At 34.7% G+C, this 15,840-nt stretch overlaps 1 protein-coding gene across 1 annotated transcript in view; it reads right to left on the bottom strand.

Moving 5' to 3' along the window:
• Positions 1–229: 229 nt before the first annotated feature.
• Positions 230–15,840, bottom strand: part of LOC103606347 (potassium voltage-gated channel subfamily C member 2-like) — a 76,251-nt gene continuing 60,640 nt past the window's right edge. Inside the window, exons 3-4 of the mRNA XM_008590961.1 lie at positions 11,512–11,692; positions 230–381 (exon numbers count right to left, since the gene is read on the bottom strand). Of these exons, the coding sequence (XP_008589183.1) occupies positions 230–381; positions 11,512–11,692 (333 nt within the window). The remainder of the gene's footprint in view (positions 382–11,511; positions 11,693–15,840) is intronic.

Here is a 15,840-nt window from a genome sequence, read left to right as displayed (position 1 = left end):
GAGAAAACCTAAATAGCTAAAATTAGGATATATACTTAGGGAGTCTATATGATATCCAGCTAAATGCACTATGAACTAAAAATGTTTCTTTTTGACATTTGCAGACACTATGTTTTATTTAGTCATCCTACATTTATATAGTGGAAAGAAGTTGAAACCTGGTAAACCAGTGATTTTTTTCCATCTGTTATAAACTTATCTAAATCCTCATTCATCAGGAACCTCTTTGTCATGATAATTGTCCGATCATTGGTCCTCCTGTTTGAACTGAAGCATGAATCGGTCTTGGATATGTCAAAAGTCTGCCTTGAATCCAGTGCAGACCCACTGCTTTCATCTTTCTGCAGTCCATTTGTAAGGTTTTGGCAGAAGTCAGGATGCCTGAAGAGAATGTTAAAATCTTTGAACAAACTAAATTAAAAGATGACTCTTACTTAAATAGATGCCTACAGAAAAGTTAACACAGAATTTTCAAATAATGCAATAGAGAAAATTCTTTAGCCAGCTAGTGCATGGTGTTGATAACATCAAGGTCCAAGGTTCAGATCTCCTTATTGACCAATCAGCAGTAGAGAGAGAGAGAGAGAGAGAGAGAGAGAGAGAAGATTCTTTTCTGTAAAAAAATTTTTCAGGGCCGGCCCGTGGCTCACTCTGGAGAGTGCAGTGCTGATAACACCAAGGCCCCGGGTTCGGGTCCTATATAGGGATGGCTGGTTCGCTCACTAGCTGAGCGTGGTGCTGACAACACCAAGCCAAGGGTTGAGATCCCCTTACCGGTCATCTTTTTTTAAAAATTAAAAAAAAATTAAAAAATAAAAAAATAAAAAAAAAATTTTTTCAAAGATGTTCTGGGCAAAAATAAAGTAAGAAAAGAAAGATTATATGCTAGGGGATGGATAATACCCCAAACTGCAATATTTTATTTTCCAAATGGAACAGGCACTGCAAATTAACTCCTGTTCCAGATGAGGACTACTATTCAAAAAATTGACCTAATCTATGTTTTTATCCCTTAACAAAAGAGAATTCAACTTACATTTAGACTAGAGTACCAAAACCTTTTCCTAATTAATCAACTGTTCAATTTTGGTTGTGAGTCTCCTTTAGAGATTTCCAACATTTCTAAGGCCCATGGAGACATACATCCACAGATCATGACCTTTAAAACAAATGATGAGAATTTCAGCAACTCTGCATTACAGACATCTAACAGTGAATTTTTTATTTTTCTATTTGACTAGCTTTCATTCCCCCAAGAACTCCTACTAGCTAGAGAAGTATGAACATGTTTTCAAAGTTATAAATGACTTCCTGACTTCATCCATCACTAAAGAAATACCTATTCTTATTTGCTTTCAGTAACAAAAATTATCAAATTAATATTTTCATGTTTAAAAGCTGTGCAAGACTTAATAACTTTAAATCCAACAACCTATACAAGTTTAGAGATGAAGAAAGATTTTTGTCCAGTAATAATCTTTCATGTTTAAAAAAATCTTTAAGATCTGGCTATGAGATATAATATAAATTACGAAATGTGCAACTGAATGATTTGTTATCCAAGTATTTGGTAATCCAAAGAATTTGGATTGAGCATTGTTTCTGTATGGGGATATGTAAAAGCTCAGGGGCTCAATGGCTTTACTTCCCCATCATTTAGGACACATGAGCACTCACTGAATTTCTAATTATATTCATGAAATGAAAGTTTACAAGAATCCCCTTAAATTGATTCCAAACTTTACATTAAAACATTTCTAGGAAAACCTTCCTCAAGTATTTCTTCATATTTCTAATGCTAGAATTAAATCACTTTTCTTAGTTTTTCCTGTTAAGATGACTAATATTATACCTTGATTTTCTTTGTAAGAGTTCTTTAACAACTGAAGATCAGTCTTGAGTTCCACATGTAAATTTAGTTACCATTTGGGGCACTCCTACAGAAAGATAAAGTATAAAAATGGTACAATGGGGAAGGGAGAAATAAGACCCAGAAATAAAAGAAATGGATTCTGGTTCTGCTTCTAGGTCAACTCAGAAATATATTGATTTCTCTGTAATTCATTCTTTCATGAGATGGGAATTCATTCATTCAAAAAGTATTATACAGCATATAGCCTGTGCAAGAAACTGGGCTAGATAGTAGCCACAGAGTCACTGAATAACCAAACACAGTTCTTGCCACTCACAGAATATTGGCGATAAATAACTAAAAAAAGAATTTTTTAAAAAGGCAAGGAAAGGAAAGAAAGAAAAAAGTGGCAAGGGAAAGACAGTATAGAGTACATAACAGGGGGTGTTGATTAATATTTATCCTACATTCCTCAAAAATGTATTGTGATGTGCCATATGTATGAAAACTTGAAACAGAACATTTCACACAAATGAAAAGCAGCCCATCTGTTATTATCTCCAATAGTGATAAATATGCCTAGGCAGTTGTCAGAGTCACTTGATAGGTCAGTCATTACCCACCTAAACTTGTATAGCTAAAGTTAAAACATAACAAACAGCCTATAATAGACATTAAGTGGATTTTTGTTCAATAACGTATTTTCATACAAGTATCATGTTGTGTTTCTACTCACATCATGAAAGCACACAATGCAGACAAGCATGCTTCTTTGTAACATGAAAGGCATGATATTTATGTTCTCTGAAAGAAGAATAATTTAGTTCTACTGAATATAAGTTATTCTTTTAAACACGATGTTGGACTTGCAGAAAAATACACATGGCCATCTTTGTGATGACTTAAAAGTGATTAAATTCATAAGCTCAGTGATGGAAGATCTTTTGAGGCACCACTGTAGATATTTATAATAATGTTATCAGTCCCAATGTATCCACAAACCTACCAAGGAAAAAAGGACATTATTATTCTTCATTCACAGAACAATCAAATGTTGGGTTAGACTCAGAATGGAGTCAGCAAGGCAGTAAGATTAGAAAGTCTTTTAAAGCAGTTATCAGTCTTTCTAGAAACATCTATTCACAGATATTAATTGATATAACTATGCTTAGAGTAAATTTCATAAAGCCTACTCTTAGAAAACATTTTCATCCTAATATGAAATGCAATGTGTATTTGCAAGTAATAAAATCACATTCGCTTTAAATGTTCTAAAATTCTGAATTGAACTAGAGTTCTACCGAGTTAGTCTGACTAATCAGGTTTTATACGATGAAAATTGCACTCACGAAAAAAAATGCCTTTTAATAAACTCATTCATAACCAATTTAGAGCATTTTTCTCTAAATAAATACAAAATATTTTTCTATTTGCAATCGGAAGTGTTAACATAGCCCAAGTCACTAAGCCAAGATTTTACTGATTCTTATGACCTGGGACTATAAATTCCTGTTCCCTATAGAATCCCTGTCCACAGTTACATAGCAAATGGGAATAAGTTCAAGAAAAAAACAGATGGAGAATAGCTGGGTTCATTAGGCAGCATTCCAGGTGTTTGTTTCTGGCAAAAATGTAAGAAAAAAAAAGCCTGATCATTATGCATTCACAGCTCTGTGTCGATGTGGTGATGATGGAAGTTAAATTAATGTGTCCCTCTTTGCTATAGGGCGGGTCTGTGTTATTTCAATCATACATTCAAACCTTTACTTCATGCAGACTCAAAGTCCAATTTTTCTACTATTAATGTTCTTAAATTCTTTCTGGAGAAAATAAGAAGAATAAATAAATAGATAGCTAAATAAATAAATGCTTATACCCAAACATCAGATACTGTTTTGCAAATAATTATTTTTAGGGCAAGAGGTAATTTACGAGCTAGTATATAATATTGCTGTTACATCAATAGTCTTGTAATTGCAGAACTTTTGATGAAAGATTATTATTGAATCAAAGAGAGAAAATGTAAGAACATTCTATATTGGTTCTGAGACAAATGGCTTCCTCTTTCTATTCCACACATCACAGAATTGGTGGTTATCATAATGGACGTGATCTCTGTCCACTTATTTCTTTGTATCAATGACCTATCTTAGCTCTTTAGAATAATACAGATTCATTATAAGTCACCATTTCCAATCATTCATTGTGTGCCACATGCCGTGTATAATGTCACCCTACATGCACCTTGAGTATGATCATATTCTAATTCAATATGGTTTTTTCCTTTGACATGTTTGTAATCTACTGAGGAAGAACTAAGAATTTTTACCATATACGTTCCAGTGAAGACAAATCTGTCAATTTGAACACTCAATACAAGGTCTCTAATATCAGCTGAGACTCAGCTCCATCTGTTATCCTTTCTCTCCTCTGTATATTTAACCTTTCTCTCCACTATTACCTTCTCTTCATCCTACAGTAAAACTAAGTCCCTCCCATTCTTTAAAATAAAGCAATCTCGGCTTTACTGCACATGCTTCCCCACAGTGCTCCCAACTCACTGCAACTTTCTCTACTATTCCTTCTCAAACTTGCAATGATAGCCTACTCTAGCTGTCTTATGTTTTTTCTCTCAACTCTTCTTCTATCCACTACAATCAGTTTCTGCTAAAACTGCTTAAGCAGAGGATACTAGTGACCACCACTTGCTAAATCTAAAGGACAATTTTTAGGGCTTTTCTTCTCTCTTCTCTTTGACCCTCAATATACTGTCTTACCTAGATCTCCCCTGCCTCACTTATCATTTCTTTTAAGTCCCCATCAGTATGTGTTTTCCCTTTTTGTCATATAAATACTAACTCCTCCAAGAGCTCATCCTCAACTGTTTTCTCTTCACATTCTACACAGACCTCCTGGAAAATATCATAATCTACCAATTTTAACTCCTACCTATTTATATCACAAAGATATTTTACAACTTCATCTGTGTTCCTGGCTTCTTCCCAAACCTACAGAAACCTGTGTATAGCTGCTCATCATCTAATTTGCAGGATCCTATGTACAGGTGCACATCTGTCATAACCAAACTCTTCATGAGGCCAAGTAAAAAATGGGCTAACCACATTTCTTCAAAAAGTAAGATGGTGGCTGGCCAGTTAGCTCACTTGGATAGAGCACCATGTTATAAAACCAAAGTCAAGGTTTTGGACCATACCAGCCAGCTGCCAGAACAAACAAAAAAAGGTGGGTGGATAAAGGAAATTATAACACAATCACATCTATTAAAAACAGCAAAATTTTTATAAATATTTTGTCCAAATGCATTGTTTGCACATGTATCTTAATGCTGAACCATTCTGCAAAGATCGTTTGTATTTCAGAATACTGAAAACCTTACAGTCAATATGACATTTAAAATTTTAAAAAGGATATAAATAAGACATAAAATCAACTTAAATTCTCTTTCTTAGTTCACATTTCCATTAACAAATATTCATCTCCATCAAATAATCTCGACTTTTCATCCTGAGAAGGAACAGAGCACCAATACCTATGATTTAACCTTCATACACACACCTGTGTCTGTTGGTTCACACTTTGTTTGAATAGCTACCAAAATAAAAGTGCAGCATTGAATTCATTTCCTATCTAATGTATCAAGATTATGACCATTACTGAAAACTCACTATGGGAATGTGGTGGCTCCTTAGAGAGGGTTGTCATAAATCCACCCATGCCGTGCCCTCACATGGACTGGCTCACTGATAAGCACATAACCAGAATCTTACTAATTCCATTTTTTAAAAGTAATCCTTATTTTAGGGGGATTGAATGTCTGGAGTATTTCTTGACACCAGAACACAGCAACTATCTGAATTTTTTACTGTTGCATTTTGCTTTTGCCAAGAGAAATAATCCACTATAAACAGAGCCATTTGCTTGGCTTGTACCCAATACAAAAAGCTCTACCACTGATTGTTTTCATGCTGTCATTGGCCTTAAAATACCTTTTTATACCTATGTGTGGATTAACGATATCACTTGGAAGAACAGAATGACAATATAAGTAGACCTGAGGTTACAAAGTATGTTTTTAGAATCATCTGGATACTTGTTTTTTAAACTGTTTTTATTGAAACATAATTGATGATATGTATTTGTGAAGTACAGAGTTGAATATCAATACCTGTGTACAATGTATGATGATAAAATCAGGATAATTAGCAAATTCATCATTACATATTATAATCATTCTTTGTGTCTATTAACCAATTTCTTGTTTAAAAATAAAAAGTAAACAGATTCCTGGACACCTTAGGAAATCTATGGAATAAAATATTTACAGTAGGTTGAGTCTGTATTTTAGTTGGCTTCAAAGGTGATCCTTATGCAAACTAAAGTTTGAGAATGAGATACACCTTTATCGCTTTTTACTGAGTTGAGTTTAAACAAAAAATCAAGAGAGATTGAAAGCAGAGGAGGTTGTCAAAGGTGCTTTCCTTTTAAGAAAATGTGATACCAGTTAGAGAAGGTTTAAGCTGCCTGCCAGTGCTACTCACCTGAGAAAATGCCAAAGCAATGTAGGCATTCTAGCAGAATGTCCTAAAGACCTCAGGGACCTGATAAATCACATTCTTTACTGTCTGCATCTTTAAGATCAGCTTGATTACCTCTGCTTTGTTTAGAGTTAAAATAATCAACTCACTTCACTTCATTCTGTTGCACAGAATGTGCATTCTGCTGCAGTCACTTCAAGCATCCAGGTTAGCCCAGACATTATAATAAGGCCATGCCTTGAAAAATAAATGAAAAAGAATAAAACATGAACCAAAATTTTAGCTCTTCTTGAACAGAAGCTGTGAATTGTGGTTAGAGATAAGCCGATAAATCTGTGAGCAATGCTCTGCTTCAAAAACAGCAGCAAGTGAAATACAATTTAGCAACCAGGAGGAAGAATGCAAAATTTTCTTTAAAAAGGAGATCACATTTGAGGGTGAATTTTTATATGTAAACAAGAATTTTTGTGTGAATTTAGTTCAAGTCTAACTGCTATTCCATATCCATAAATATTACTCTCATTTAGGTTTTCTCTCTCTAAATACATTTTTGGATAACTCTTCTCCAGCACCCAGGAGATGTTTTAGCAAAAATATGCTAAAGGTCTTATTTTAAGTATAAAATAATATTTGATTTTGGAAATACAGTTCAAATTTTTCTTAGAATTTTTTTAATCTCTGAAGAAACTTGTTATAACACAATCATTACACTTTGTTTTACTTCTAAACCTGCTGAAGGGATTAATAAAGTATTGCTGTAGAAAAAACATAAGAACAAACCTGAAATTCAGTCATAGATTTCTCATATGTAAAACTGAGACAATATCTTACCTGAGTGCTTCACAGGGTTGATATGGGGATCAAATGGCAATATGTGTATTGGTTACCTATTGCTGCATAACAAACTATCTTTAAAATGTAGGGGTCTGAATAAAAACCATATGTTAGCTCAAAATTCTGTAATTTGGACTGTGTTTAGCTGAGGGGATCTTCTGCTGTTCTCCCCTGTGGTCACTCATGAGGAGGGTCTACTGGGCTTGGAAGTCCACGTTGGTCTCACTCACATGTCTGGTGACTACCTGGGGCTATTTTTCTGGGCACTTCTGTTCTTGTCCACATGGTTTTACCAAATAGGCAAGCCACAATGTGTAAGCATCTATCAAACCTCTGCTTGCATCACACTTACTAATATCCAATTGGCCAAAGTAGGTCACATGGCTAAGCATAGAGTCATTGTGGGAGGAGATTATACAATGATGTAGATAGATAAGTGTGATTTTTCAGAGACCATGATTATCACAATCTACCAAAAATGCATCTAAGTATTTTGTAAATTATAAAGAATCATACAAGTATAAGAAATGTAATGGTAAAAGTGATAATAAAAACAGTAAAAAATTATAAAAATAAATGTGGACTAAGTTTACCAACACCCATTGAAATTTCATCACTTTTTAAAAGTGGTTTTTAAGGTACGTGTCAATGGAGACATGGAGATATTTGGGATATATGTCAGCTTGAGAATAAATGGAATGACCAAAAGGTAGAAAGACAAAAAAGGATATCTGATACATAGTACATGAAAAAAAAAAAAAAAAAGCTGGACTAATGAACAATCATAGACTAAGTAAAATAAAAATTAGAAGTGGAGATGCATAATTTATAACTTTTTTAAATGCAGTGATTAGTGTCATAGATTCAGAAAGATGAAAAGAAACTGAGAGGTTCTTTATTCCTCCATAAAACCATTTAAAGCCATTCAAAAAAAGAAAAAATGAAAAATAAACCTATACTAAAAAAAAAAAAAAGTAAAGAGAAAGAAATTCAGCCACGTCTTTCATTAACTCCACTTGGTAGAAAATAATTCTCACTGACAGAAAAATCTTTCTTGTGTCTAACTTATGCCATTCATGCTAAAACTTGAGCTCATTTTCTTTGCTCTTGTTCTTAGGCAACCTGGATGAAAACTGCTTATCTCCTTCACAAAATTGCTTACCCCCATACACTAAAGGGCAATTCTTATGACATTTCTCGTTTCTCTCTTCTTTAAGCTAAATTGCAGTTTTCTAAACTGCCTCTCAAGTGTTTTATTTTCAAATCCTTCAACCACTTTCACTGCACTTGTGTAAATCCTCTCCAGAATTTCAGTATCCATCTCTAGGGAGTGAGGCTCCTTCACCCTAAGTTGTGGTTAACCAGAGACAACTATAATGCAAAGTTAACTTCTCCAACATTAGATTGTCTTGAAGATTAAGTTGATAAATTTTCTTAAAATGAGCTTAAAATGGGGCCGGCCCAGTGGCGCACTGCTACAGTGCGCCACTTGGGAGCGCGGCGGTGCTCCCGCCGAGGGTTCAGATCCCACATACAGACCGGTTCCCGCTCACTGGCTGAGCGAGGTGCGGGTGCGACACTGAGGGTCGTGATCCCGTTGCTGGTCCCGGTCCAGTACGGGCACGACACTGAGGGTTGCAATCCGTTGCCGGACACGAAAAAAGACAAAAAAAAAAAAAAAAAAAAAAATGAGCTTAAAATGGTAACTAGTATAAAATATGATTAGCAAGTAATAGTAATAGTAGCAGTAGTAGTAGTTGTTTGATACACTAATTTTAAACATTTTCATGTGCTGGCACTTTTACAAACAGTACTACATACTTGACTGATATGTAGCTTCCTTACCCACTCTGACTGCTAGCTCTTCACCTTCATTCAGAAAGAATTGATGATTTCCCATTTGAACATGCAATTTTAAAATGTCTATTCATTTATCAAAGTCATTAGAATATGAATCTATCTTCTCACTGTCAAAGCAATTTTTCCATGCTTGGATAAAGTTTTAGCTGATATAAATTTATTATAGTGGATCATATAATGTGGTCATGAGAAGGGACTGGGAGAAGGGCACTACTCTTTAGTGAGTATTACTATGTACCAGAATAGAAAATCACTGTATGCTTTGAAGGATCATCTGATTTAATTCAAATAATAATAATAAGTAATAACTAACATGTATTGGGTGTTTACTATGTACCATAATGTAATAAGCAAATTACATGTGTTATTTTTTTCATCCTTACAAAAATATAATGCTGTAGTAGGTACTCATAGAGTTCCCATTTTATAAGTACAGAAATTCCTCCTTAGGGAGGTTGAATGATTTGCTTAAGGCCACACAATAAATAAATGTCAATGCCTGAATTCAAATCCAAGTCAGACTCTAAAAGCTGAGTGCTCCATACCGGCCAGCCACCAAAAATAAATAAATAAATAATAAAAAATAAAAGCTGAGTGCTTAATCCTGTACAACCACCTCAGGAAATCAACAAAACAAACAAAACAAAACAAAGAAACCCTGTAAGGAGTTATTGGCTCTATTTCAGAGGACAAGAATTGAAGCAGAGAAATGTTTCATACCTTGTGCAAGTTCCCACTATAAATGGCAGATCTAAGACTTGAACCCAGGACAGTTTGACTTCAGGATAAAACAAAAAAGTAGTAAGACTATTATGCTGCCAGAGAGCACAAATCAGCAAATATGAATGTCTTGTTAAACTATTTCGATAGACTTGTTACTCACAAGTCCAATATTAAGTTTTGATAAGAAAATAAAGAAAACAATGAAACATGTAGGCTGAACAGTTTTTTAATCTCTCTTGAATATATGGTTTCACTGATAACCACCCCTCAAGTAAGCAAGCACACTACATACAACATGACAACACACCCCCAAAACTCAGTGACTTAAAATAATAGTCATTTATTTTGCTTATGGATCTGCAGTCTGGGGAGGGACAAGTAACTACTGCTCCATGAGGCATCAGCTGTTGGAAACTAAATGAGGACTACAGTGTCCACTTTCAAGATGGTTTACTCATGACGAAGACAGGTTCAGATTGTCAGCTGGGAGTCAGTCAGAGACCCTAGCTAGGGGCCTCAGCTCCTCTCCCCATGAGCCCCTCCAGTGGCACACGGCCTTTCTCATGGCATGGTAGCTGGATTCAAAAAGTGAGTGTCCCAAGACAACCACATAGAAGCTGTAGTGTCTTCTATGACCCAGCCTGGGAAGTCACATAGCAATACTTCGCTATAGTCATTAAGTCGACCTGCCCATGTTCAAAGGAAGGGAACACAGACACCACCTCTCAAGGGGAGGAGTGTCAAAGTAATAAAGTAGTTAAACCCTTGCACTCCTTTTACTTTAAAAGCTGCAGTAGTTTAACCCCAGTCATTAACTTTAGGCCTTTGAGGAAAATGGAGTTAGTTTAGACAGGCCCTCTTGCCTCCTATCCAGCTGGGTATGATTCAGCACATCTGTTGTAAACAAGTTGTATAAGAGTGATGTAACTGCGCATGCACGCCCATGTACACCTTGGCTCGTTGCCATTATTGTGTACTTTCAGTAAAAAAGGCAGTGTTTCTGAACCACCAGCAGGGGAGTTCATGTCTGGAATAAAGCATGTCTATCCTGTTATCAGATGCCAGAATCTTCTTTCAACTACCTGGCTCAGGACCTGCACAGGAGGGGTCTGTGATCCAACTCGATGAAGCCTATTCCCAATTCTTGAATCCGAGAGGATACACAAAGCCCTGGTCAAGCAGTTCAGTGACTTCATGATGAGTCAGTCTCTCAGGCCTAAGGAAATGATGATGTTGAAAGAACATCATACTGGAAGTTAGGAGATCCAAGATCTAATTCCAGGAGACTCAAGCATTTTGTTTTGTGATTAAAGCCTCAACAGGCCTCAGTTCCCTCATCTGGAAAGTGAGAGAGTTGGTCTAGTTGACCTCCAAGACCTCTGAGATTCATGATCAAAGGAACTTCTTACCTACCTATTCTCCTGCTACTGATGTCTCATACCTCATACTCTAGTGTCCATACAGATACAGAAATTTTTGCATCTGAAAATTCACCTCTGTTAGTTTTACCTAATACCTGCTGCTGTAACCCTCCCAGAAGAAAACCTGCTTTCCAGGATTTCCATCCAGTGGACCTCTGTCATTCAGCTGCTGCACATAATGAGGAAGGTAGACACTACGTTTAGTAACTGATCTGGATGTGGTTCTAGCTATCTGCCTGTTCTGAAAGTTGACTTATAGACTTACCTTCAGGCTCAGGCACTACATATCTGTTCTTCCTAGAATAACAGACCCTTTCCTTGATCCTGATTTCTCCTTGACCTTCACCTGACCAAGAAGGTTTATTCTCCATGCTTCTTTCCAGAACTGCCTTTAAGAAAATTATCCAGTGGCTTCTTACATATTTCATCTTAATCTTGGCTTCTATCTGCAAAAAGATAGCAAAACCTTTTCACAAAATCTTCTGTAAATCAGATTTATTATGTAACCTTATTATGCATGATATGTTTGGAAGGGAGTTTTAATTAGAAATATAAAACTAATTTAAGTGTCAACAATATTTTTTTCTAATGTGCATGTAGACATACTCTTCATCTGTTAATAAAAATGACACACAAAAGGTAAAGAATTATCGAATGGGAGTAGGGATTGCCTAAGAAAACATTACAATTCATGGTGAATACTTATTTTTATATTACCGATATTGTGTTAGTAATTCTAATAGTTTTACTTGTCCCTAAAAGGGGAAAAAAGCAGAATACTAGTTTTGCTGTACAAAGAAAGATTCATCAAATATATTGCCTCATGAATATTAACCATTATCTATTTTTTTAAATTATGTTTTTAAAATTAGTATGTCATAAGTATTCACAGGGCACTAAATATTCTAAAATACAAGTTACTGAAAGGCTTGGTATTATTCTTAAATATCCTTAAAATGCAACGTGGTAGGTAGGCCCATCATGCATTCACATCATACAATGGAGCAGATATATTAGTGAATTGGTAGAGCATTGACCCACTAGTACATTGATATTTTATTCATTAATTTATTAGACAGTTGGCTACTGTGTGAAATTAGGGCTACTAGAACTGCAAAATATGCATGTACAACACACTGAGACTACATTCCAGGGTTTCCTCACTGTTTTAATTTGTCCTTATTTATAGCCTACCCTAAAAAATACTTGTAAATACTTTATAGACATCACTGGGCCCTCAAAATTTCCACTGGTGCTCAAATTGTGAATGGTGTTCAAATCGTGAATGTCCTTTTGACATAGACATTGTATCACCAAGAGTCAGGAAGCAGCTAGTCTCTCCATAATCAAAATACCTACAGTTTTCCACCAACTCCAAGTCCCATTAAACTTATAATAAAATGGATGAGAAAGTCAAGGAAAAAGATATTTTTTTGCAGTTGTCAGCAACATAATTCTCACAAATCCGTTAAACAGCTTCTGCACCTGCTCTGATCTTCTGTGTGTTTTTAGTGGAAAAATTACTGAATAAGAAAGCTAAAGCCTTGCAACAGCTGTGTGCCAGTTATAAATCCAGAGCCAAGTCATTCACCTGCCCACCTCAGTGTTCTCATTCCAAGCTACAGGGATGTGTCTATGTCTTAACTTAGTAAAAGCTCTGTATCCTCTCCACAGAGAAATGTATCTGAAACAATTTATGGATAAAATATCGGAAGAAGCAAGTGCTACTTTAAAACTTCCCCACGTTCTATTTAACATATCCACAATTCTCAGTTTAAAATGCCTGCGCCAAATGATTTCTAACACTCTATGAATAAATAAATAATGGTTCTATAGATGTTATGTTGGCTACCACTCGCTTACGTAGTGGATCTAAGTCAGCTACATTAAATTTACATCCTATTTTTTTTTTGTAGAAAAACAAAATGGTAAGTATCATCCTTATGAGTTTTATAAGTTTTAAAATGCTTACTTCTTTTCTAAATTGATGATCTTATTGTACATGATCCAGCTAATATACAGTTTTGATCCTTCCTTGATCATCACCTGTTGCAGAGCTTTTTGTTGTAGTTGTTGTTTTCCATATTCAAGAAATGTGAGGCCAAAACTGAGAGCAATCATTTAGAAAACTTAATCAGTGTTGAGGATAGTAGAAAGATAATTTGCAGGGTCTTGCTTGCCATATATTCTGGTAAATAGTGCAATATATGTGTTCAAAGTATTTGGGAGAGAGGAGGAGGGGCTTAATTGTGAAATATTTGAAAAATATGAAAAATATTGAATATAGTAAAATGAACACTTAGGTGCCCAGAATTTTAACAGAATTAATGTCTGTTAAAATTGTGTCATATTTGTTTCAGGTCTTTTGTTGTTGTTACTTACATTGTTTAAGAAATAAAATGTTAAAGCTACAGTTGAAGTCCTATGACATCATTGGTTTTTCCTTCTTTACCAGAGATAATCACTGTCCTGTAGTTGTTGTATTTCTTTCCTATGCAGGGTTTTTCAACATGTGGCTGTACCCACAAAAAAGAGATACGTATGTATATAGTTTTGTAGGACTTTAAGAATTTACATAAATGACATCTCCTCTATTTTTTAAGTTTAATTAAGAATCTATAGCATCCTAATTGGAAATAAAGGACAGCACAACATCTCCCCTTTGCCCACCCATCCTTCTCCCCAATATAAACATATATCAAAACATCACATTGTACCCCATAAGTATACACAATTATTACTTTTCAATTAAAAATAAAAAACAATTTTAAGAAAGAAAGCACGATATTCTCCAACAAATACAAATCTATGACTCATTGTTACGTATAAATTTAACAAAGGTCCCAATTTTATTCCTTACCTAGCTAGTAGAAGAGTAAATGAGATAACCTCATCTGAACTGACAAAACTTTGCAGCTTTTCTATGGCTCACATCCAATCTGTAAGCTATTCATTCAAAATGAGCTCATAAAAGATAGTTTCCCCTAGATTTGATTTTAAGCTATGCCATCTGAACTGACAAAACTTTGCAGCTTTTCTATGGCTCACATCCAATCTGTAGGCTATTCATTCAAAATGAGCTCATAAAAGATAGTTTCCCCTAGATTTGATTTTAAGCTATGCATGCTTAAGTCATGAGGTCTGCCAGCACCTAATTATATACATGATAGAATACGAATGTTTTGTTTTATTTTGTTTTTTCTTCTGGGTATGTCTTCCTATTTTTTGTCTTCCTATTTCAGTCATTTGAATCAATAAACTAGCTTGGTGACTACAATATTTCAACATTTCCTTTTGGAATATTAAAAGAAAAAATTATGTTGTGTGTATTTTATGTTGTCTTTTATAAGTAAAATAAAATTGTTATTTCACTGTTTTTACCAAAAACATAATGCAATGCTCATTGCCAAGCATTGCTGTAGTTTTATACTTTCTCATCAAATTTTGGCCCAGTTTCTTTAAAGAACATCGAAATTCTTTTTTGGCTTCATACTCCTTAATATCTATCTAGGGAAGAAGGAATTAGTCAGCATTCCCAATTCTGTTTTGTTTTATTTTGATTTTTGCCTCAATTTCAACTTAACACTTTGACAATTTCTCCATCTGGAAACCCAAAGATTTTTTAAGATGGCATTATTTATTTCTTACAATATTTTTTATGTCACATTTCATTTTATGTCATAAATGAATGTGAACATCTTTTTGATGACATGTCCTAAAAGAAAAAATCTTAGCAGAAATTGAAAATTGATATCATCTTTATCACCGTCTACTGCAATGTTACTACGTGAAATACAAATGATGAGTGACCAGTTCTCAGCAACTCAATAAATTTAGGCTGCATTTTAAGGAAACCTTTGTCCAATTACTAAAAAAGGTAATGGTGTAGAAAAGTTGGAGGAAATCTTTGTTAGTGTGTGTGTGTGTGTGTGTGTGTCACAAGTATGCAATTTATTGTGGTTTTCTCACTTACTATACTCTTGTATTAGTAATTTCAATGTACAAAAGTAAATGAATCCTGTGTCCACAAATTTTCATTCACAAACCAAGTCTGCGTATTAGTCATTCTCATTATTTTTTAGTCTTCTGAAGACCACCTATTTGCCTTCACTCCAAAGCCAAGGGACATAACAAAAGACAAGAAAATGTACACCATTATAAATATGAATAAAGTGTCAGCTTCAGGTGGAACCCTCATCTGAAGAAGACAGTTTTGTTCCCAGTCTTATAAGAAGCCATACTAATGAAAAAACAACAGTAGATGTGGCACTTCTGTCCAGGGATATTCTAGTTCAAATCTCACATTAGCCATTTTTAATCTTCATTAGTACTTCACATTTATAAGTTAAATAGCCAACGTTTGTTTTCATTTATGTTTTTAAACTGTGTCCCAGAATTTAAAGTATTGCTGAAAGGCATTTTAATTACCTGCTTCAAAAAAAAAAAGTCTATTGTAATTATCTGATAATATAAAAAGGAGGATAGTAAATCAAAATATGTGTGTGTGTGTGTGAATATTAAATTTATACGTAAAAAACCTCAAAACCTTCTTATTTAAATCTTGGACACTTTAAGGACTGCCATGGAGGAGATA

This window comes from Galeopterus variegatus, unplaced genomic scaffold, assembly GCF_000696425.1.
Source record: "Galeopterus variegatus unplaced genomic scaffold, G_variegatus-3.0.2 Scaffold6508, whole genome shotgun sequence".
NCBI classification, from domain to species: Eukaryota; Metazoa; Chordata; class Mammalia; order Dermoptera; family Cynocephalidae; genus Galeopterus; species Galeopterus variegatus.
The sequence above is the reverse complement of the archived record's forward strand: the minus strand, read 5'-3'. Positions and strand labels throughout refer to the sequence as shown.